We start from the raw sequence: 24284 nt of genomic DNA, 5'->3' as shown, positions 1-24284 counted from the left end.
GCTGTTCTTGTTGGGTAGTATTCTATTAATGTCTGTTAGATCTCACTGGTCATTGTGTTAAATCCTCTATTTCTTTATCTTCTGTATCTATCCAATATTGAGACCGATGTACTGAAGTCTCCAACTATTACTGTAGAACTGTCTACCTTTCCCTTCAGTTTTGTCAGTTTTTGCTTCATATATTTTGCTGGTATGTTATTAGATGCAGGAATATTCGTAATTATTATATCTTCTTGCTGTATTAAAGCATCTATTAACATGTAGTGTATCTCTTTGTTTCTTGTAATCTTTTATGATTTAATATTTATTTTGTCTGATATTAGAATAGCTACCCTTGCTCTCTTTTCGGTTACTATTTATGTAGAATATTGTTTTCCAGCCTTTCCCTTTCAATCCATTTGTGTCTTTGGATCTAAAGTGAGTCTCTCATAGGCAGCATATAGTTGAATCGTGTTTTATCCACTCTGCCAATCTCCGTCTTTTCATTGGAGAGTTAAACTATTTACATTTTATAGAACCACTACTGATAAGGAGGGATTTCTGTCATTGTGTTATTTTCTATAGTTTTGTCCCTTGTTTCCTGAATTACTTCTTTTGTGTTTAGCTGATTTTTTGTTGTGAAAAGCTTAATTTTCTCCCTCATTTCTTTATGTGTATTATCTATAGCTATTTTTTTTATGTGGGGACTATAGGAATTACATTTACCATTCTAAAGTTATAACACTCTAATTTGCATTTATACCGCTTACCTTCAACAAAATACAAAAACTCTTCTCCTTTACAGCACTGTTCCCACCCTTTTGGTTGATGATGTCACAAAATTACATCTTAATACACTGTGTGCTCAAAAACATAAACAAATAATTCTTTTAAATGTATTAGTCTCTTAAATTATGTAGAAAACAAGACTTAGAGTTACAAACCAATGTTACTGTAATACTAACTTTTTGAATAATAATTGTTTTTATTATTAGTCTCTTAAACCATGTAGAAAACAAAAAGTAGAGCTACAAACCACTGTTACAATAATACAGTAATAGCTTTTATATTTGCCCATGTGTTTACCTTTATCAAGATCTTTATTTCTTCATACTGCTTGGAGTTATTGTCTAGTGTCTTTTCATTTCACTTCACAGAACTCCCTTGAGCATTTCTTGCCATGCAAGTCTAGTGGAAACATACTCCCTCAGCTTTTGTTTATCTAGGAATGTCTTAATTTATCCTTCATTTTTGATGGAGTTTTACCAGTTATAGGATTCTTGGTTGATAATTTCTTTAGCACTCTGAATACACTGTTCCACTTTCTTCTGATCTCCAAAGTTTTTGATGAGAAATCTGCTGAGTGACAACCTTACTGAGTCTCCTTTGTGACAAATCATTTCTCTCTTGCTGCTCTCAAGAGTCTTTGTTTTCGGCTTTCATAAGTTTGATTATAACGTGTCTCTGTGTGAGTCTCTTAAGGTTTATCTTACTTGGAGATTGTTGAGCTCTTGTATATTTATATTCCCGTCTTCATCAAATTTTGGAAGTTTTCAGCCTTTATTTCTTTAAATATTCTCTCTGCCTCTTTCTCTCTTCTTCTTCTGGGTCACATACAATGTGTATGTTGGTCCACTTAATAGTGTCCAACTGGCCCCTCAGGCTCTGTTCACTTTTCTTCAACCTTTTTCCTTCTATTCATCAGAATCGCTAATTTCCGTTTACCTATTTTTGAGTTCACTGATTCTTTCTTCTGCCAGCTCAAATTTGCAAATGAATCCTTCTAGTGAGTTTTTTATTTCACAGTACAAGTTATTTTACTTTTTAGCTCCAAAATTTCTTTTTGGTCTGTTTTAGGTTTTCTTTTTGTTAAAAGTCTCATTTTGTTCACACATCATTTTAATTTCTGTTCATCTTCTTTCAGTTCTCTCAGTATCATCAATATGGCTGTTTTAAGTCTTTGTCTAGTAGATCTGCCATCGGTCTGTTTTAGTGACAGTTTCTATTATTTATTTCATTTGAATGGGCCACGCTTTGCTGTTTATTGAATGTCTTCTGATTTTGTTGTTGTTGAAAACTGGAGATCTAAATCTAATAATATGGCAACTATGGAGATTAGATTCTATCTCTTCTCCATGGTTTGCTATTTTTGTTAATGTTTTTGTTATTGTTGTTTTGGTTGCTGTAGGCTGTATCTGTGTCAAGCATCAGATGGAGGACTGAGGTGTAAACTTAAGGTCTTCTCTGATCTTTTCCGCACTTTTTCCTGGGCATGTGGAGTCACTTTCCAATTTTCCCTGTAAATGTAATTGTTTTTTTAATATCCTAGTTTTTAATGTCTGGCTCCAAAAGGGGAAAGACGAACAAAATGAAGGGAAGAAAAAACGGTGCTAGCCTGTTAAGTCTCCTGGAAGTTACTTGAGGGGGTGAGGTACAACAACTATGGCTGCTTGCCTCTTTGCCTGCACCTTGAGAATAGAATCAGCAATCAGTGATCAGGGCACAGACTCCTGATATTTGGAGGAAAGAATGCTTTTTGCCCTAACAGTTACCACAGCTGTGTGTGAGCTGCTCCAAAAACACGCACAGCTGCCCACAACATGGCTGATGGGCGAGAAATGAGTGGCTCTGATATTGACCAAATTAACCACAATTTATCTTCCAAGACTTTCCCTAGAAATGTCAAGCCTTCAATGGTCTACAGAATTCCAAAACAGTTACAGTAAGTCCTCACTCAACATCATCAATAAGTTCTGTGACTTTAAATGAAATGATGTATAATGAAACCAATTTTATCGTGGGCTAATTGATATAAACAAGAGTTAAGTTCCTACAGCATCTCTTCAAATTTATAACAAAATAACATTGAACAAAGTTATTTGAGGACCTGCTGTACATCAGACAGATTCTGCCATTTCAACTGCTGTCTAGGTGGGGAGTCAGATTCCTGGTGCCGCCTATTCACCATCTTCCCAGAATCCTCTTTAGTTTTTTACCACTCAATTTTGCTTCTCTAAGCAATATAGCACAATTGTGCCTGGTAGTGAACTTATGTAAATGAAATCGCACCCTATATATTCTATTCTGACTGGCTTCTTTCATCTGATGTCTTTAGAATTTATTAATGCTTTTGTATATAGTTATAGTTCTATTCAATTTCATCACTAGATAATATTCCAATGTATAAATTAACCATTTTTTTATACAATGGATTTTATACAATGGATACAATGTTAATTTATACAATGGGTAAATTTATTTATCCATTCTACTAATGAAGAAGTTGGAACTGTTTCAAACTTTCAATGCTTATGAGCACCATGGCACAGGTAAGCAAGTTTCCCCAGGCCATGCATCCAGAGGCCAGAGTCTTAGGGTATGCCAGTCTTTAACCTAATGAAGTGTTTGTACTAATTTATACTCCCATAATCAGATATTAGACTTTTCCTTGCTTTACATCCACACTAACAACTGGTGGTGTCAGATATTTTTTGCCAGGTCAATCAGTATAACATGGTATTCCAATGTTATTCTACTTTGTATTTAACTGATTACTAATGAGGTTTAACACCTTTTATTATATATATGTTTTGATGTCTTCATTTGGGAAGTCTTCTGTCCATTTTTTAATCATATTTTTCTTAACGAGTTCTTTACATATTCTAAATTTGAGGCCTTTATCAGTTATTCATGAAACAAGGATCTTTTCTACTCTGTGGTTTGCCTTTTTACTTATTAACGGTGATAAATTGTTTTTCTTTTGATGAAGAGAAGTTGCTAATTTTCAAGGAGTCAAATTTATCGATCTTTTCCTTTACGTTAGAGCATTATGTGGCTTGGTTAAAATATTCCCTTATATTAGGACATGAAGATGTGTGTCTAAATTATCTTCTAAAGCTGAAGAAAGAATTAACTTTTGGGTGATTATCTTCCTCCTGCCAAACACCTGACTGTTCCGGCAATGGGCATGGGACTAAGATGAGGTTTTCTCAGATGATCTGCTTACTCAACAATCCTGCGGTTCCACCATTCTGGAGTTTCAGCCTGGAGGAAGTGGTATTTCACCAGGACAGCCACCAACTCTTATCCCTTCAGCTCTGAATCTCCCAAAACTGCACTTCCACCTCTCAGATGCCTCTTCTTAATTGGCAAATACCCCATTTCTCCCAGGATATAAGTAACTCTGTATCACCTTTCTGTATCAGTTTATTTTTAAATACAATGAGGTTTCTTGACTACTTCTCCTTAAAAGGAAAGTACAGAATGCCATAAGAACCCACAGATGAATATCTTAATGCTGGACAAGGAATGGATAACTGGATAGCTACAAGGTAATGAGTAATGGCCAGAAAAATGTCAAAAATCAAAAATGAAGGTTGAATTGTGGAGAAAACCTTGAGAGCCAGCAGGAATGTACCAATATAGAATGCTTAACTAGAAATGGTCCAGGGAAGAGAAAATTGTCTAAGAAAACATAAAAGATAACCAATGTGGTTCAAATGACCATTCAATTTTTAAAAATGCTAATCATTACCTGCAATCTGTACTGAGCCATCTTCTCCAAGAAGAATATTTCCAGCTTTCACATCTCTTTAAGAAAAACAAAAATTAGATATTAAAAAAACACCTATTCTTTGGAGTCACATAATTTAAGCATTTGTCTACTAGAGTCACATAACACTGGCAATATTTAAGTTCTCTATTTTGCATTAAAGGGTATTAAGGCCAATACAAAATTTTTTTAAAAGTTCAGTCACTTGTACTAGAATCCAAACATTGTAAACAGAAAGCTAGAATAACATATAGCTATTTACTATAAAATCTAGAAAACCCAAGGTGATTCAATACTTGACTGGAATAATATTGGCCAAAGAATGTGATCCTCATCTACCCTCACGTAATTCTACCTTTTGAAATATATTGATTTTTTTCTACACCCTAATATATGGTCAAAAATTTTAAATGGTCAGCGTGTAATTGAAAAACAGATTAGTCCATGACTGTAGCATAAAGACAAATACAAATTATTCAAACATCTCTACTTTTATTGGTAATTATTTATAACAATTCAAATACATGTATACATTCTTGTTATAAAAATCTAAAAATCACTGAAAAGGCCAGTGTCCCTTTCAGCACTATTCTCAAGTCGAGTATTCTCTCCAAATTTTTCACCTTTTATCAGTCTCATTAATGGAATATGTTCCTATGACACATCTGGATTTTTCTTCCAACATAAATGATATCATAATATCTATTCCAATCTACAACTTGTTTTTCTCACACAACATGTTAGTGATATCTGGCAAAATTTTAAATCCCTAAGTCTATGAGTAGCAAATCCACTTCTTGATAACCTAGAGAAACTCTTAACAATGCACAGAGAATGTACAAGGGGTTTCACTGTGGGATTATTTGTAATAACACCAACAAAATGGTCATAACCTAGAAGGCCAACAGCAGAAAGGTTAAATTAATTCCATTACATCCATGAAATGGAATAAGGTCAATCAACATGTTATAACTTGAAATACTCTCTAATACATACTGCTAAGTAAATAAATCAAACAGGAAGCATTTTGCATGACACCATTAATGTTAAACACACACACACACACACACACACAATCTTTCCATACACACGAAATAGAGAGCAATGAATGGTTCCTTTTGTGGAGAGGAGAGGGACAGGAGTCAAAGGGATAGGTATTTAAATACCTTGTGGGAATGGACTCATCTCTTTTATAATTAAAAATAAACACAATTAAGTAAACAAAAGAGAGCTGGCTATACAAGAAAAGCAAGGCTAGCTTACGGAGGAAGGCCTTGTCTGTCATGAAAAAGAACCAATGAAAAGCACAACACTTTATCCTTTCCTTGTCCCTATCTTCTTTTCCTCCATCTTAAGAGACAACCATTCTTTGGTAAACAATGAACAATAGCTTCACAACTCTTTGTAGCAGCATCACCAGACCCGCATACACAATCCCTTTCGTGAATATATACTAAAGCATAAGGAAATCATGTTACGAGTATTTTGTACTACTTATAAAGCCAAGCAATCTACAGGATATTTTCCCAGAGGCTGACTTATGTGGAAGCTGACTCACTTTGCTCCATAAACCTAAAGTCTCTGACTCCAGATACCACAAATAGGAGAGAAGTGAAGACACTCCCTTCTCTTGGTGACAAAGACCATGCAACTGAGTCAACCATGAACCTTCGACTCTCTTTTCTGAGCTCATATGGAATGATATCTAAAACTCGGTGGAAAAAACAATGTTTAGTTACTTCCTCCTGTTTTTGCAGCAGGCTATAATACAATGTTAGCACAGATAACAGAAATATGATCATATTTCTAGGTCTCTCTCATTTCACCATAAGCCATACCTGGGCTGTATTATATTTCTGTTTCACCTGCACTTACTTATTTAGTATTACGATTAGAAATAGGAGCATCTCCCAGATACTCATCAAATAGATTTAAATAACTAAATAGGAGACAACCTCCCTCAAATCCTTTTATGGAGATAAGTGTGATATCAAATAAATGAATAAGTAAATAAACCCCAAAAAACAGTAAAATAGAAGTTGATTGTTTCTGGAGAGAAATGGAATATCAAATGCATCAATCCAACCAAATACCAAAGTAAAACTTGATTGTTCTCTCCCTGCTGTCTCAACTACCATTTCCCATCTCCTAACTCTGTTCCAAATAGTTAGGGTTATAAACCAATACACTGTATTCTAATAGGACAATCCTAACTTCCCATCGACAGGAGGCCAGTTAAACTGTGGTATATATCTACGTAATACAATACTGTGAATAGTAATAAATGTGTTAATATAGAACAATCTCTAAATATATTCTTAAGTAAGAATATTACATATAATATGTTGCCATTTTTTTAAACAGGAGGGAAGGGGACATATACATTATGTATATTGACATAAATCTCTCTCAAAGAAGTGACATGAAAATGGCAAGAAGTGGTTCCCTTTAGACCAAGGGTATAAGAGGTTCAGGGAAGGAAGAAGACTTTTAAAAAATTATTTTTTTAAAGATAGTTTTAGATTTACATGAAAATTGAGAAGATAATGCAGAGAAGTTCTCATGAACCTTAAACTCAGTTTCGCCCATTATTAACCTCTTACATCAGTATGGTACTTTTGTACAATTAATGAACCAGTATTGATGCATTACTATTAACTAAAATCCACAATTTAATCAGCTTTTTAAAGTTTTTACCTAATGTCCTTTTTCTCCATCCAGTATACCACTAATTACAATTAGTTGTCATGTCTCCTCAGGCTCCTCTTATCTGTGAAAGTTTCTTTAACTTTCCTTGTTTTTGATGATGACCTTGACAGTTTTGAGGAGTAATGGTCGAGTGTTTTGCAGGACTCCTCTCTAATGGAATTTGTATGATGTTTTCCTCCTGGTTAGACTGGTGTCATGAGTTTTTTGGAAGAAAAACCACAGAAGTGCCATTTCATCACAGCATATCAAGTATTGACATAATTTAGCCACAGTTGATATTTAAAAGACTTATTTTTTTGTCAGATACCATTTTGTGCTGTTTGAACTTTTTAAGCCATGTATACATATTAGCTATTTAAATAATGTTTTCTAAGTTTTTGTCTTTTGTAAATGAAGAGATAGTAATCCATTTTCAGTAGAACTTTCACTTTGGGTGACTACTTTTCCCGATCAATTCCCTACGTAATTAATTCATGTTTCCCTTTGAAACTACAAGTGCAATCTGTAGAACGGCTTCCAGAAGTAAAAACAGAGGAATATCATGAAGCTAAATGGCTTACTGCACAATCAAACACACCAGTCTGTCCTCACACAAAACAGGACAACTTACCCTTCAAGGAAAAGATTTGTAACTAAATATCTGGAAATCAATACAGTCCATGATTAATGAATCATTTTTACTCTGCCACAAAGACTATCAAAGTAACCCAGGAGCCCCAACAGTTAAATCCTCCATCTACTCTTAAATAGCAAGAACAGTGAGCTTTGTTTTTCATAGCTTAATGCCATTTCTCACATGTCACTACTGACCAAAATTACAAATTCCTTTTAAAATTACAAGGAATATCATAGACATGCTTGATTTTCTCATGATTACAGAACACAAGTTTCTCCCTATAACATTTTTATGACTCATAAATAGGCCTGGTTTATAGAAAACTTGAAAAAGGTCAAGAGAAACAACAAATCAAAACAAAAGCTGACAAACACACTACATTTAATGAATGCATCTTAAACTGACTAAATATCTAACATTTCTGTCAGAGCTAACTTTAATGGGAAAAATATTTGAGTAGGTAGATACAGAGAGAAAAGTATAAGTCTAATTTAGAGATCTGTTCACCCTAGTCAAAAACCTCTAAAGTTTAGAGAGTCAAGGGGAAAACACAGTAGGGATAGAAACAAACAACTAGATTTTAAAGATACAAGAAGTAGCAAAACCTACTTAAAATATCCATCTGTTTCCCAATAAAATGACTTTCCCCCAAGCCTGCTGCAGTCTCAGTGCGTTTCAGCTAAAATGTAAGGAGTGGTTCTCAGCTTTGGCTGCACATTAAAATCACTTGGAGAGCTCTGAAAAGTCCCAATACCAAAGTCTCATCCCAGACCAATTAAATAAACTTCTGGCAGTAGATCCAGGAATGAATGCTTACTAAGTTTCCCAGGTAATCCTACTATGTAGCCAAGGTTGAGAGTCTCTGATTTAAAGTGTGACATAGAAAATTTCCATTACAGCAACATGGCAAACTACGCATGGCAAACAGAGACTTTTATCACTACTACCCAGGCCTTTGCTCCAAACACGCCATTCCTCTGCTACAAACAGAAGGAAATGCTGGCTAAATTAGGGGGAAATGTGTCACACAGCTGAACATGAAATAAGAAGGAAATCATAAAGTTTCAGAAATGAAAAAAGACATCTAAGAACCACCGCAAGTAAGACTTGGGAGATAAAACAGAGACATTGCCTCTGCCCCTCCCCACCCCTCACCCCCAAATGGCTAGGTAGCTCAGGTTTTAAAACTTACCCCTAAATAGAAAACATGGCACTGAGCTAGCTGGTTTAAGGGTAAGAGACAGAACTGAGCCCCTTCATTAAGACTGGACCCTGGGAAAACTGAACCGCAATGAAAGATACACTTTCCAAAGGTAAGCTATAGTAGCACAGCCATGCTAAAATAAGACCTGATGGTCATTATACAAAATCATCTCTAGGAATAAAAAGGGTCATTATATAGTTTAAAAAGGAATAATTCACCAGGAAGATAACAATCCTGAATCTATATGTACCTATAACACATCTCCAATCACAGAGAATTGTAGTTCAAAGAGTCCCACCAACTTCTGGTCTCCATTTTTTTGATGTGAAGGCAGCTCTTGAACACACTGACGCTCTCTCTCACTCAGTCTGTTCAGGCTGCTATAATAAAAGTATCACAGACTGGGTGGCTTAAACAATCAAAATTTACTTCTCACAATTCTGGAGGTTGGAAAATCCAAAATCAAAGCAGTGGTAGATCTGATGTCTGCTGAGGATCTGCCTCCGATTTCAGAGGTGACCATCTTTTTGCAAGAAAGTTCTCTGGTGACTCTTTTATAAGGACACTAATCCCATTCACAAGGGCTCCGCTCTCTCAAAGTCCCTACCTCCAAATACTATCTCACTGGGGACTGGGTTTGAACATGGGAAATTTGAGGGGACACAAACATTCAGTGTATAGCTCCCCTTACAAGATGGGTTGTTTTTCTCTTGCTGTTTTCAAGATATTTTCTGTGTGTTTAGGTTTCAACAATGTGACTATGAAGAATCTAGGTATAGATCTCTTGGTATTCATCTTAATTATGGTTCATTAGGCTTCTTTAATTGGTAGATGGTTTTTCTTCAAATTTGAAAGCTTTGAGACATTATTTCTTTCAATATTTTTTCTGTCCCTGTTACTTATTTAGCTAAATGAGAGTAGATATATTTTACAGAGTAGATGTTAAAAGTCATACAATCGAGCACAGACTGAATTTGTGCTTGCTCTTGACGTGAATCGATTCACTGCTTTCTGAAAAAGATAGTGACCTTAACGTGTGTTTCAGTGTGTATTTTGTGTTAATTTTACTATTAAGTATATAAAGTGTGCAAATGTAAAGGTTTAGGAAAAAGAATATACTTTTATCATGTTCTGAAGTGAAGACTGACTTTTAAAAACAGTGATATAGTTATGTTAAATAACAGATACTTAGTATATTTAAAGAATAATAATTCTAGTGGTAGAACTAAATTCTATTCAGTTAATAATTCAAAATATAACTGATACTGAACCAATATACACCCAGTTTCATTGATTAACACAATCTTTTCTAAGACTTTGGAAGCAGATTGCCTAAATTCAGATCCCAGCTCTGAATTTAGTGGGTGACCTTTGGCAAGTTACTCAACTCGTTTTGCCTTTTTTCTTCATCTGTAAAATGGGGATGATACTAGTACCTACCTCATAAATTAACTGTGAGGATTAAATGAGGAAATATAGACAATGCACTTAGAATAGTATTTAGCATACAAATTTCAGTGAATGCTAATTGTCATTATTATCTATACCAGAAGTCAATAAACATTTTCTTAAGGGGCCAGATAGTTAAATATCTTATGCTTTTTGGGCCAGATGTTCTCTGTCACCACTACTTTTTTTTAATTACAAAAGCAGCCATAGACAATCTGTAAATAAATAGATGTGGCTGTTTTTGTTTAGGAAACAGCCATAAAACTAGATCCAGTCTGTGGGCCATAGTTTGTCAATCCCTGATGATCTGCATGGCTGCAGAACACAGTTTTTCTCCCACATAATAGTCTGGGCGTAAGTGACATCAGTTCAGTATGGTGACTCCATGGACTCACAGACTCAGGCTCCTTCTGTTTTACTGCTCTACCATCTCTAAGTTCTTGCTGCATAGTCCAACATGGCTTCCCACCACATCCCCATTTCAGTGGAAGGAGAAAAGGAGAAATAAAGGTTATGCCACTTTCTGTCAGCAGTGATTCTCAGGACATTTGGCAATGTCTGGAGACATTTTTGGTTGTCACAATGGGCAGTAGGAGGAAGTGCTACTGACATGTGATGAGTAGAAGCCAGAGATGCTGCTAAACATATCCTACAATGCATTGGACAGCCCCTACGACAAAGAATGGCCCAGGCCAAATGTCAGCAGTACATGCGTTGATAAAGCCTGCTAAAAAATAACTTGGAAGTAGTACACAACACTTCCGTTCTCATCGCAGTGCCTAGAAACACAATTTCATGGTCATATCTGGCCGGCACGGGTGGCTACGAAATGTTGCCTTTCTTCTGGATGATCATGTACCCAATAAAATTTTTTTTTTTTTTTTTTAATTCAAGAAGTGGAGACATATTGGGGGCCAATAAGCAGTCTCTGGCACATTCCTTTTGAGAAGATTACTTAATGAACATAGAATCGGAACTGAGGTATTAACTGAATTATGTCCATTGCTGGTATCAAGGTATGTATACACAGGGTGATGACCATTCAAAGGACCAAAATCCTGTTTTTAGGGTACCTTTTCTTCTTGACAGTGTGGGGAATATATTCCCAAATGTCTACTCTCTGGTCATACATCTTTTTTATTTGTTCACACGTTATTTTAACTATGTACAAAACAACTGATTAGGTACAATTTTAGATGAAAAATTCTTTTGTCTTAGGAATATACCAGCTGTCTGTGGAGCTGGTGTATGTATGACAATAACATGTCTGCTCACTTCCCGCCATCGTGCCTGCTGCCCGAAAGGCCACCACTGTGGTGATTTTCCTTCATGGACTGGGAGATACAGGGCATGGATGGGCAGAAGACTTTGCAGATATCAGAAGTTTACATATCAAATATATCTGCCCACACGCACCAGTTATGCCAGTAACATTAAATATGAAATATGAAATGGCTATGCTTTCCTGGTTTGATATCATTGGGCTTTCACCAGATTCATAAGAAGATAAACCTGGAATTAAACAGGCAGCAGAAAATGTAAAAGCTTTGATAGAGCAAGAGGTGAAGAATGGCATTCCTTCAAACAGAATTATTTTGGGAGGATTTTCTCAGGGAGGAGCTTTATCTTTATACACTGCTCTTACCACACAGCAGAAATTGGCAGGTGCCACTGCCCTCAGTTGCTGGCTTCCACTGCGGGATTCATTTCCACAGGGTCCTATCAGTGGCGTTAATAGAGATATTTCCATTCTTCAGTGCCATGGAGATTGCGACCCTTTAGTTCCCCTAATGTTTGGTTCTCTTACTGTAGAAAAGCTAAAAACGTTGGTAAATCCAGCCAATGTAACCTTCAAAACCTATGAAGGCATGATGCACAGTTCATGTCAATAGAAAATGATGGATATCAAGCAGTTCATTGATAAACGCCTACCTCCAGGTGATCGATATCACTAAGGGGCCTTGTATAGAAGTACACACCAGCATCACTGCAGTATAAACCTTTTCCCGCATCCTATCTTGTAATGTTTGCAGTGTTAAAATGTTTTGCAAATACACTACCAACGACACAGATTAAATACTGTTTCCTCATGGGAAATTTATGATCTTTTAAGTTTCTATACATATATTTGGATAATATGATCTAGAATATACTAGCATTAAAATAGGCGAAGCGGCCACCTTTTTCTTAAATGTAATCTAGCAAAATAAAAAATACTGCAACCAGATGTTTTATTACTTCATCTAAAAATTATTGGTATGCTTAATGAAAACTTGTTTAAATATAAATGAGCGGTTAAGATATAAACAGTTTATGAATGCTATGACTTAATCTATGGACTTATTCCAAAATTACTTAGTTACCATGCAATATCTATATATGTGTATTCGTATATGCTTAATGATTATAATATATAATAAGAATGAGGTGTTATTCCATTATTCCTAATAACAGGGATAATGCTTCTACATCTCATTAAAGAGTAAGATAGCTCTCTTCAATTAATGGCCCTTTTATTTGGGGGATCAGCCTTTTCTTCCTGTTATAGCTTTTCAATATTCTTTTTTCCTCTCTAGAAAAGAAATGTTTTTTCTTCCTTTTCATCCTTCATAACAGACCAAATATTGCCTCCTTGCCATAGACATCTGCTGTCAACACATAATGTAATTTGACATTCTGAATCACAGACATGACAGTATTTAAAATGTATTTATACTTAAACAAAAAAAAACTAACCAGCACTTCAAACTTCCTACACTATTTATTTCTTAAACTATACCTTAGTCCAAAGTTAGATCTATATAGTTATTAGAATCTTCAGTCTGGGTAGGGAATAATTCTGTCGTTGTGTTTTTTTCTATAATTAACTGAAAGAATAATTAAGTCATATGTTCTGAGATATTTAAGACTGATCTTAAAAACTGTAATTTCTAAGACTTGCTCTATGATTATTATCCTTGTAGCATAGTTTTAGTTTACTTATTTTGTGCATTATATTTTAAATCAACTATTATAGGAAATGAATAATTGGTTAGATGATTTTTAAAAATCAGTTGTGCAAACATAAAAGTAGCAATTATTTGATTTTAAAGTCATTTTTTAGATTACTGGTAAAAACTATTTGAAAACAAATTTACGGGTTATAAAAGTTAGTCATAACTCAATCTATATAGTGTAGTTACCACCCACTTTACGTAGCAAAAATGTATACTTGTTATTTCTGAACTGTTAATTTTTCTGTTGTATTCCAACTGACCTCAAAATGTTAGGAGTGCATCATTATAAATGGGTGCTAATTGATAATGGAAATAATTTAGTAATGGACCTATATAGAACATTAATAATGAAGCCATATGTTTATGTCTGGATCTAAAATTTTTAAACAATCATTTAACAAGTCATTTTGCTTTACTTTGATGATGTATAAACTGTTGTTTCAGTTATATAAATCAGCAAGATCTAATTTATGGCAAGAGATATTCCGCTGAAATGTTGTGCTGCAATGTGGGAAAATGTAAATCTTTTTCACAGTTTCTAAATGTGAAATAAAATTTAATTCTGGGGAAAAAAAGAATATACCTTCAGTTCTCATGAGATTTCTAGTTTATAATTCTCCAAGTTCATCCATTTTGTCACAAATAATAGAATTTCCTTCATTTTTATGGTTGAACAATAGTCCATTGTGTATATACATCATCTTTTTAAATCCATTCATCCAATGATGGACATTGAGATTGTTTCCATATCTTGGCTACAGTGAATAACACCGCTATGGGAGTGTAGATAACGCTTCAAGACAGCAATTTCATTTCCTTGGGGTAGATACCCAGAAGTGGGATTGCTGTGTCATATGGTAGTTCTATTTTTAATTTCGTGAGGAAACTCCATTTTGTCTCCCATAGTGCTTGTACCAGTTTACAACCCCACCAAAAGTGCACAAAAGTTTTCTTTTCTCCATATCCTCACCAGCATGTCATCTGTCTGTTTAATAACAGACATCATAACAGGTATGAAAGGATATCTCATTGCAATTTTGACATGCAGTTTGTGATGTTCAGCATCTTTTCATGCACCTGTTGGACGTTTATGTATCCTCTTTGGAAAAATGTCTGTTCAGGTTGTTTGCCCATTTTTTAATTGGGATGGATTTTTTTTTTTTTTTTTGGCCTGAGTTGTATGAATTCTTTGTATATTTTGGATATTAATCCCTTATTGGATGTGGTTTGAAAATATTTCTTCTCATTCAGTAGGTTGACTTTTTATTTTGTTGACAGTTTCCTTTGCTGTTTAGAAGCTTTTTAATATAGCCCCATTGTTTATTTTTGCGTTTGTTTCCTTTCCTATTGTTGTCGAATCAAAAATAAATTGCCAAGAACAATGTTAAGGAGTTTACCTACTATATTTTCTTCTAGAAGGTTTATGGTTTCAGGTCCTAATTCAAAATCTTTAACCCATTTTGAGCTGATTTTTATGTGTAGGATAAGATAGGGATCCAGTGTCATTCTTCTGGATGTGGCTATCCAGTTTTCCAAACACCATTTATTGAAGACATTATCATTTCCCCATTGTATATTCTTGATTCCTTTGTCAAAAATTAATTGACCATATATGCATTGGTTTATTTCTGGGTTCTCTATTGTTTCACTGATCTGTGTGTCTGTTTTGATTACTGTTGCTTTATAATATAGTTCGAAATCAGGAACTGTGGTGTATCCAACTTTGTTCTTTCTCAAGATTACTTTGGCTATTTGGGATATTTTGTGGTTCCATAGAAATTTTAGGATTGTTTTTTCTATTTCTTTGAAAAATGCCATTAGAGTTTTGATGGGGATGGCACTGAATCTGTAGATCACTTTGGGTAATATGGACATTTTAACAATATTAATTCTCTAATCAATGAACATGGAACATCCTTCTATTTATTTGTGTCACCTTCAATTTCTTTCATCAATGTCTTATAGTCTTAAGTGAACAGATTTTTCATCTCCTTAAATTTATTGCTAAGTGTTTTACTCTTTTTGATGGTGGTGTAAATGGGATGGTTTCGGTTTCAATTTGTCTTTCTAATAGATTGCTCTTAGTGTATAGAAACATAACTGATTTCTATATACTGATTTTGTATCCTACAATTTTACTGAAATCATATATTAGTTCTACAGGTTTTTGGTATAGTCTTTAGAGTTTTCTATAACATATAATCACATCTTCTGCAAAGAGAGACAGTTTAACTTTCTATCTAATTTGGATGGCTTTTTCTTTTCATGTCTGATTGGTCTTGCCATGACTTCTAATAATATGGTGAATAAAAATGTTGATAGTGGGCATCTTTGTCTTGTTCCTGATTTTAAAAGCCTTCACCTTTTTACCACTGAGTATGAAATTAACTGTGGGTTTGTCATATATGACTTTTATTATGTTGAAATACGTTCCTTCTATACCTACTTTGTTGAGTTTTTATCATAAAAAGATACTGAATTTTGTCAAATGCCTTTTCTGCATCTACTAAGATGATCATATAGTTTTTATCCTCCTTTTTATTTAATGTGATGGATCACATTAATTGAATAATAAATGTTGAACCAACCTCGTATCCCAGGGTTGAATTTCACTTGACCATGGTGTATGATCCTTTTAATGTATTGTTAAATCAGCTTTATCATATTTTGTTAAGAATTTTTGCATCTATGTTTATCAAGAATATTGGCCCGTAATTTTCTTTTTTTCTTTTTTCTTTTTTTGTAATGTCTTCGTCTGGTTTTGGTATCAGGGTAACACTGGCTCTGTAGGATGTGTCTGAAAGCATTCCTTCTTCCTCAATTTTTTGAAATAGATTAGGAATAGGTATTAATTCTTCTTTGAATGTTTAGCAAAATTTACCTGTAAATCTGCTGGGTCTTGGGGCTTTTATTTGTTGAGAGTTTTTGACTATTGCTTCAATTTCATTGCTAGTAATCAATTTTAGATTTTTGGCTTTTTTTCCCTTGATGAGTTTGGCTAAAAGTCTGTCAATTTTGTTTATCTTTTCCATGAACCAGCTCTTAGTTTTACTGATTTTTTTCTAATGTTTTAGAATTTTTCTATTTCATTTACTTCTGCTCTGATTTTAACTATTTCCTTCCTTCTACTCACTTTGGGCTTTGTTCTTTTTCTGGTTCCTTTAGTTGCAGAGTTAGAGTGTTTATTTGGGATTTTTACTGTTCCTTGACGTAGGCCTCTATAGCTATGAACTTCCCTATTAGAACTGTTTTTGCTGCATCCTATACATTTTGAAAAGTGTTTTTATTTTCATGTTTCATGACAATTTTTGATTTCCTGTTTGATTTTCTCTTTGACCCACTGCTCTTTAGTAACATATTATTTAATCTCTGTTATTTGTGTTTTTTCCAGTTTTCTTCCTGTAGTTAATTTAGAGTTTCATGTCACTGTGGTCAGAAAAGATGTTTGATGTGATTTCAATTTTGAATTCATTAAGGCTTGTTTTATGGCCTAATATGTGACCTATTCTGGAGACTGTTCCATGTGCACTTGCAAAATGTGTATTCTGCAGTTTTTGGATGAAATGTTCTATAAATATATACTAAGTCGATCTCGTCTAATGTGACATTTAGGTCCATTATTTCCATATTAATTTTATGTCTGGATAATCTATCCATTATGTGAGTGGGGTATGAAAATACCCTATTATTATTGCATTACTCTGTTACACATCTTTTTAAATGTTTTTAATTTTAAAACATTTAATTATAAAAATGTTATTTTACAGAGTTTTTAATAAATTGAGAAAATACTCAAGATATACTATAAAAGAAACAAAAAAGGGACAAATAAAATTATATACATGGTTTTGTTTTAAATATTCTTAAGCACATAAATGAAACTGGAAAGGAATAGCCCAAAATGTTATCAGTAATTGCAGTGACTGGCTCCTGATAGAAAATGAGTATTTTAGTATTTTCCAATTTCATTAAAATTTTTGGTACTTTCAAAATACTTACTAGCTGTGTAATTAAAACCCTAACCACAATGTACTAAAATTAGTAATACAAAGAACCATGTTAACGCTCAGATTATGATTAATTCTGCAAAAGGATGAGGGCTGTCCTCAATGAAATGATACAGCACGACTACCATTGCACTAATCTAAAAGAAAAAAGTGTTGACTATTACATACCTGTGAATCTGTCCATTTTTATGCAGGTATTCCAACCCTTCTAACACTTCTCTGAGTATGGTAGCAATGGTGGGTTCATCTAGGACTCCACTTTTATGTTCTCCCTTGGCCACAACGTGCTTAATAATATCCAGAACAGAACCTGAAAAGAGAAGACACGGTTTCCCATAAACTTTTAATTTATTTCATATAATTCAGAGCCATTTTCAAATCAAAACACTTGTAAACCTTTTGATAAATTTAATTGTGTGGAGAAAAACGGGAAAAAAGGAAAATACAAGGAAATACAGAAATTTAAAATTAATAATTTATTCCTCATTCCAATTTAAAACACAAAGTAGCCTGCTAATATTCAAACAGTAGTGTTACACCAGCATTAACTTTAGACATCTACTGAGAATTTGAAAAATAAAATAGAGTTTTTAACTACCTCTGAAGGATCCCTAGGTAAACCATGCCCACAATTAACACTTTAGTATCAGATATCACAAACCAGCTTAGGTTTCCAATACCAGATTAGAGTATGATATACTGTGTGAATAAAGACAAAATAATACAATTATTGAAATGCAGGTCAAATTTTAGAAGAAAGACTTGAAAAGTAAAGATCACATGTGTATGCAAACTAATTTAAGGGTTAAAATTATGTTTCAGGTTAACAGAAATAGGTAAGGGAAAGAAAAATGTAAAAATAAAAATAACACTTTAAATAACAGCCCAAATGTATTATCAATCCAATTCTTTCCAGAATGGGAAATAATGCTTCTACTAAAAATTAGAGAAAGAGATGGAAAAGACACTTATATAGTAATTAATTCATAGACTATTAACTACCATAATTTATTATTAGAATTTTTAAGTTTGCTAGAGATGTGTAAGATGTCTGGCAGTACAATGGCCCACAAAAGACAACAGAACCAAAACAAAACAATCCCCAATATTATAAATTATACCGAGAAGTCTGGAACATAACATAAACTGCACTGAAAAGATTGCCCATTTCTTGGCACAAGATTTCAATGATCAAGACTGAAATTAAAACAAACACAAGATTCTGTTGAAAACCTGCCCTGGTGGGTACTTTTTATTTCACACACTTAAAAAAAAAGAAAAAATGCACTTCCAAAGAGATGAAAGGGAAGTGGTCTAGACTGAATCCTCAAAAACATGGGAGGATTGAACCTATGTTCACTTTAGGTCTCACTTGGAGTCCACTAGCTTGATAAATTTAATAAAAATGGCATGAACCCAGAATGAAGAAAACAAAGACGATAACAGAAGAGAGACAACAAAAAATGTTTTGGAAGAAAGAAAGTAGAAACAGAAACTGACTAAGCAGAATGGAAAAATCTGAAACATCAATGCCTGCAGAGGAGGTACGCCAATTAGAAAAAGGTGATCTCTACCTAGAGCTCCAGAAAGGCTCAGAATGTAAGGACCACAAAAGGGGAGGTGAGGAGAAACTGAAGGAAAGGGTTGAAAACAGGAGAACTGGTTGAAAGTTCACATAAGGGAGAGTAAGATCCCCAGAACCTCCTCCCCACTCTGGAAGCCAGGTCACTACATTCCCTGTACCTCTGGCAGGAGACAGACAGCTTATTCTCTGTACACAAAGAACCATGGAGTCTCCAGATACCAGGGAACTTTTCCTAAGACATCACTTCACTTCTCTTTATTGCTGGGATTCACAAGACTATAATCCACAAAGGCAGAGGCCTAAGGGAAGAACTTTTGTTCTGCTTAGCTTAACCAATCACACATTAATCTCCAAAGCAGTGACTACACCAACAGGCCACATAGTTCATTCTTAAATCCATGCCATGTAAGAACCGCTTAGTAAAATCACATTTGTATAAATGCCAATTGAGCTACATGTTTGTAAAGAATATCTGTAATGTAAAGAATATCTAAAATAAGAAATGAAAAAGAATAAATTCCTACTAGGAATTACAAATTAATACAACGTATTCATTCAACGGTTAAGCTATATTATAGGCAAGATCTAGAATTGGGTGCCAGAGAATCCAAGATATAAATGGCAATGACTACTGACTCTCAGGGAACTTCAGTATGATAGACCAAAAATATGGACTGACAAAGACCCTGGGACACATAAAAGTTAAATAGATTTGTATTTTTAAAGTGTTTGAAGCAGGAACTCCTTTTCAAAATCTTAAATTTGTATTCATTTCACACCATCTAATGGTCAATGGAGAAATTAAAGCAATGCACATCACCAGTCTACACCCGAAACAGATATTCTTAACAAGGCTATATATATAAGAAGCCCCCTCCTTCCCTGTGGTAACAATGTCTTTTCAGTTTCGGTCTCCCACAATATAATTTTTGTAGGTAGAGGGATGACCATGCAACAAAGATCTTCATCCTTAACTGAAAAATACTGGTCCTGGAAGGTTCCCCCTACTTTACCATATGATTTCCTCAGCATCTTGCATCATTTAACCATACAGGTATTTCTTTTTGTTTTCTTTTAAAAAGCTTTCTTAATTACTTTAATTTCTAAGTTTTATATTGAAGTTTGGTGCTAATAAATTGTAGAAAGAGCTATTTAGATCAAAAGTACTTCTAATTTCTAAAGATTAACTTCTTATACTAATAAATCTCATTACTCAATATCAGAGTTTTAATTAGCAAAAGATAAGAACATTATAGTTTACAAGGAAGCATTATGAAATAATTATAATATTGACACACTAATTTTAACCATAATGTCCACCTGGTTGATAGGTTTAAGAATGACAGCTGTAAATAAATCATTTTATGATACAATTAGCTTATTAAATTCTATATTACTACAATGTTACTAAATCAAGAGTATGCTTTTGTTTTAAATATTATGGCTGAAAAAGTTGATGTGAAGGAGGTAACCTATACATATTTCTGTTAACTCTGGCTATATATATTTTTTAATTATTCAAAAGGAGACACTGCTCATCAACGGTCCTTTTCTGTGACTTTCTGCTCCAGCTGTGATCCTCCTCAGTTCCTAAGACACACCACACTCCTCTACCCTGCCTCCAGACAATTCTCTACACAGTGTTCCCTCTACCTGGATCACTTTTCCTATTCTTCCCCAGATACTACCTCCACCTCCCATTTCACCTGGCTGATTATTATCTATTCCTCAGGTCCCAGCGGAACATCATCTCCTGTGGGAAGCCTTCCTAACCCCACCACATCCATTCTCCCTTAATAAGGTTAAGTTCTCCAGGTACTTGTTCCCATGGCACCTACTGCTTCATGGCACTCTTCACACTTATAATTATTTAACTGTAACTTTTCCTTATTATCTATGAGGTCCGCAAGAGTAAGGATCTGACAGTTTCATTCATCAAGGTATTGGCAATCAAGAAGTATTTGATGAATGGCATTTTAATTGACCTATCTTGACAGTTTCCTCCTATTCAAAAAAAATTTTAAGTTGTGCTTAGTTCTACCTTTTGTTTTCTAAATACTGCGTAACATACCTCTTCAGTTTAAATGCATATTCTCTCTACAAAAGCAAGATTCATTTTCCCAAAAAACAGATGCAAAATTTTTAACATTTAAAAAGGTTTAGCTATAAGATTATGTCGACTCATAAAACTATAAGTAATTATAAAAAGAATTAATGCCTGAGACATATTTGAAAATTATCGTCCAGGAAATTTGCTGAGTGCTAGGCTGAAAAAACTGGTCACTGTCCCAGGACACCTAAGACCAGAAGGGACAGAAAGGTACATTTAAAAAACATCTCACTCAGATAACATGTCCTGCCCCTTCTGTAATCATTACATACACTCAGTGAAAAAAAGAAGAGGGATTCTTTAAAAAAAAAAAAAAAAAAAAGTCATTCTGCTTAGGAGTAGCAGAAAGGATGGGTTGCATATAAGTATGGATGAGAGAATTAGGAAGACAACTTATTCACCAGAGGACTTTTCAGCAAAACATTAAAAATTCTGCATTATACATTTTTTGTAAATTACAATAAATAAATTAATGTATAGGTGATCAATAATGAAAGATACAGTATTACCTAATATTCCCATATCTGTCCATACTGAAAGAACCATGCTTGACCACCATCTTGAAAGGTGGTTGGTGTTAGCAAGGCTTCCAACCATCATATGAACAAGGCCTTTAACAAAGCAATCCAGTTTCTCCAGTGTGTCACTAATGGGATTGAAACAAAAAGGTGATTCTGGCTACACTGAAAAGCATCAAATAACAAGGGATTATTATTATTAATAACTAAAATTTCTTGTGTACCTACTACATGTCAGCACAGTGGTAGATGCTTCACAAATATGATCTCATTTACTCTTCCCCAATACCATGAAATGCAGAAAGGTATCCCCATTTAACAAGTAAAAAGGTTCAAAGAACTGAAATAGTTTGCCCCATGGCATATAACTGCTAAAGAGGAAAGTTAGAATTTAATTCTAAAGCCTATGCTCTTTCCTTTATAGCCTCTCTGGGAAAGTAAGGTGTTTGATGAGATTTGGTATTAAAATTGCAAACATACACAGATTCCCTTTTCTGTAACCCTACATTCTCAAATGGAAAATCATATTCCGCCACAAAATACATATGTAAGCGAAAACCAAGCAGCACAGTGATGGGAGAGTCGAGTGGCTCCATCACGTACTAACCCTCTCAACCTTGTCACTTGATTCAAATCCATGCCTTAGCAAAATGTCTAATTTACTAAATGGCATGGGCCTTCAAGTAACCATAACGAAATGTTCATTCTATTCATGCCAAGGGTCCACTGTTTACAATCAGCAGTATGTATATTTTATTCTAAGGACTAAAGCAGAAATAACTGCATATTTATTGCAGGATAAAGCATTTAATAATTAATGTCAGAGACCAAGATTTTCTGTGTAAGAGATGTTCAAGTGTAATTTAAAAGTTTTAAAGGTCTGTAACATTAAACTTGAATTGAAAGTATTAACGTCAAATCATGACCTATTTTAAATATGCTATATCCCCAAGCTCTTTCAACTAGAAGCAGTGACAAAGTAGTAGCAGTGAGCATTCCAAGCATCCAAGTTATGCTCTCTAATACCATTCCCCATAAAAAAGATCAGGGCTCCTTAGAATAATGACTGATTCTGGGTCTGAGAAAAGCAACAGAAACACCAGACTAGGAAACCTTGAACCAAAAAACAAGGCAGTTATCAAAGACTGATGGATTCATGTCAAAAGGACACAAAAGCAAGCTTGAAGGGACAGACTCCTTCCACTGCTAAAATTCTGGACAACCTGTTTAGGTTTTGATGTTTTCAAAAGAATAGAGTATAACTGATTAAAGACACTGACTATATAAAAATCCTTCAGTCTATACAATGACATTCAAAAAAGTGAAAGCCTTACCCAGTGGGGGGATGGGGAAAACTCTCTCACGTGCTGCCACTGGAAGTGATTATTAAATTAGCTCTTTAAAAATTGGTCCTTGAAAAATAAAAAGAACCAATTATTTATCCTGCCTTTTCAGTAGGAACTATAAAACAGATTAATCAAAGAGCTCCAGTTATAAGGTAAAGTTTCTTTTCACAGAAGGATGACAGTTTATAAATGTAAAAGAAAGGATGCAATAAGAAAAATCACCATTCTGCAGCCCCTGACAAAATAATTGATTCAAATAAGGATTGTTAATGGATGCTAAATCATTAGACAAAAGACTTATGGGGAGCTGGATACTCATAGTACCAAAGTATTATTTCACAGATTACTTGCTAGCTGCAAAAGGAAAACGAGTTAACTTTTCCACGAAGAGGCCTGGCTGTCATAATCTTAAACGATCAAAATTAACATTAGCATTAAAGATACAACCAGATGGTAAATACTTCCTGATGTGATGCAGTATGAAAAGCAAACAGCATCACCTACAAAATATTCTGTCCAAAAATATTTAACTTAAATTTAATCAAGGCTTTAGGTTTAATTTAAATTAGCAAGAAATAGTGGAATATAAATCATGTTAAACATCATCAAGAAGAAATGACCAGATAAATCTATAATGTGAGACATTCTACAAGACAGTCACTGTCAGACCCTTCAGACCAGACCCTTCAACAAGTTTATGTCATGGAAGAAAGGAAGTGGGAGAGTACCATTCTAGATTAAGAGAAAGTTAAAAGGCATGACAACAAAATGCAATGTGTGAAACCTGTCTCAACTGATACAATAGCATTGTTAGCAGACGCTATATTCTCGGTATCTTCTCAAATGAAAATGTCCATGAATGCCAAACTAGGAGAGAAAAGAACATTTTTATTAACTTTCCGACCCATGGAAGTTAACATTTCATTGTTCTTTACTCACCTCCACTTAGCAGCTTCATGACTAGCCACAGCTCATCTTTTACCACAAACGACGTGTAGTAAGACACAATATTAGGATGATGGCACTGACTCATGGCTTGAATTTCTTTCTATAAAGAAGAGAAAACATAATTCATTAAATGCGACCTAAAACAACACTACAAGTTAATGAATACAGACTGGGAACCCCAAGACTATGTCACAAAGGATCTCTCCCGGAGATCCTTTCCGGGATCTCCATGGCCCTGACCTCTGTAAAAATGGTTAAAACCAAA

General features: G+C 34.4%; 1 protein-coding gene and 1 pseudogene across 1 annotated transcript in view; one reads left to right on the top strand and one right to left on the bottom strand.

The window, feature by feature from the left end:
* Positions 1–24284, bottom strand: part of OXSR1 (oxidative stress responsive 1) — a 76842-nt gene that overhangs the window by 28415 nt on the left and 24143 nt on the right. The window contains exons 3-5 of the mRNA XM_006910781.3: positions 24011–24119; positions 17681–17822; positions 4514–4569 (exon numbers count right to left, since the gene is read on the bottom strand). Of these exons, the coding sequence (XP_006910843.1) occupies positions 4514–4569; positions 17681–17822; positions 24011–24119 (307 nt within the window). The remainder of the gene's footprint in view (positions 1–4513; positions 4570–17680; positions 17823–24010; positions 24120–24284) is intronic.
* On the top strand, positions 11743–12645 carry LOC102893979 (annotated as a pseudogene).

Source organism: Pteropus alecto, unplaced genomic scaffold (assembly GCF_000325575.1).
Source record: "Pteropus alecto unplaced genomic scaffold, ASM32557v1 scaffold354, whole genome shotgun sequence".
NCBI classification, from domain to species: domain Eukaryota; kingdom Metazoa; phylum Chordata; class Mammalia; order Chiroptera; family Pteropodidae; genus Pteropus; species Pteropus alecto.
Note: the sequence above shows the minus strand (reverse complement) of the source record. Positions and strands in the feature narration are given on the sequence as shown.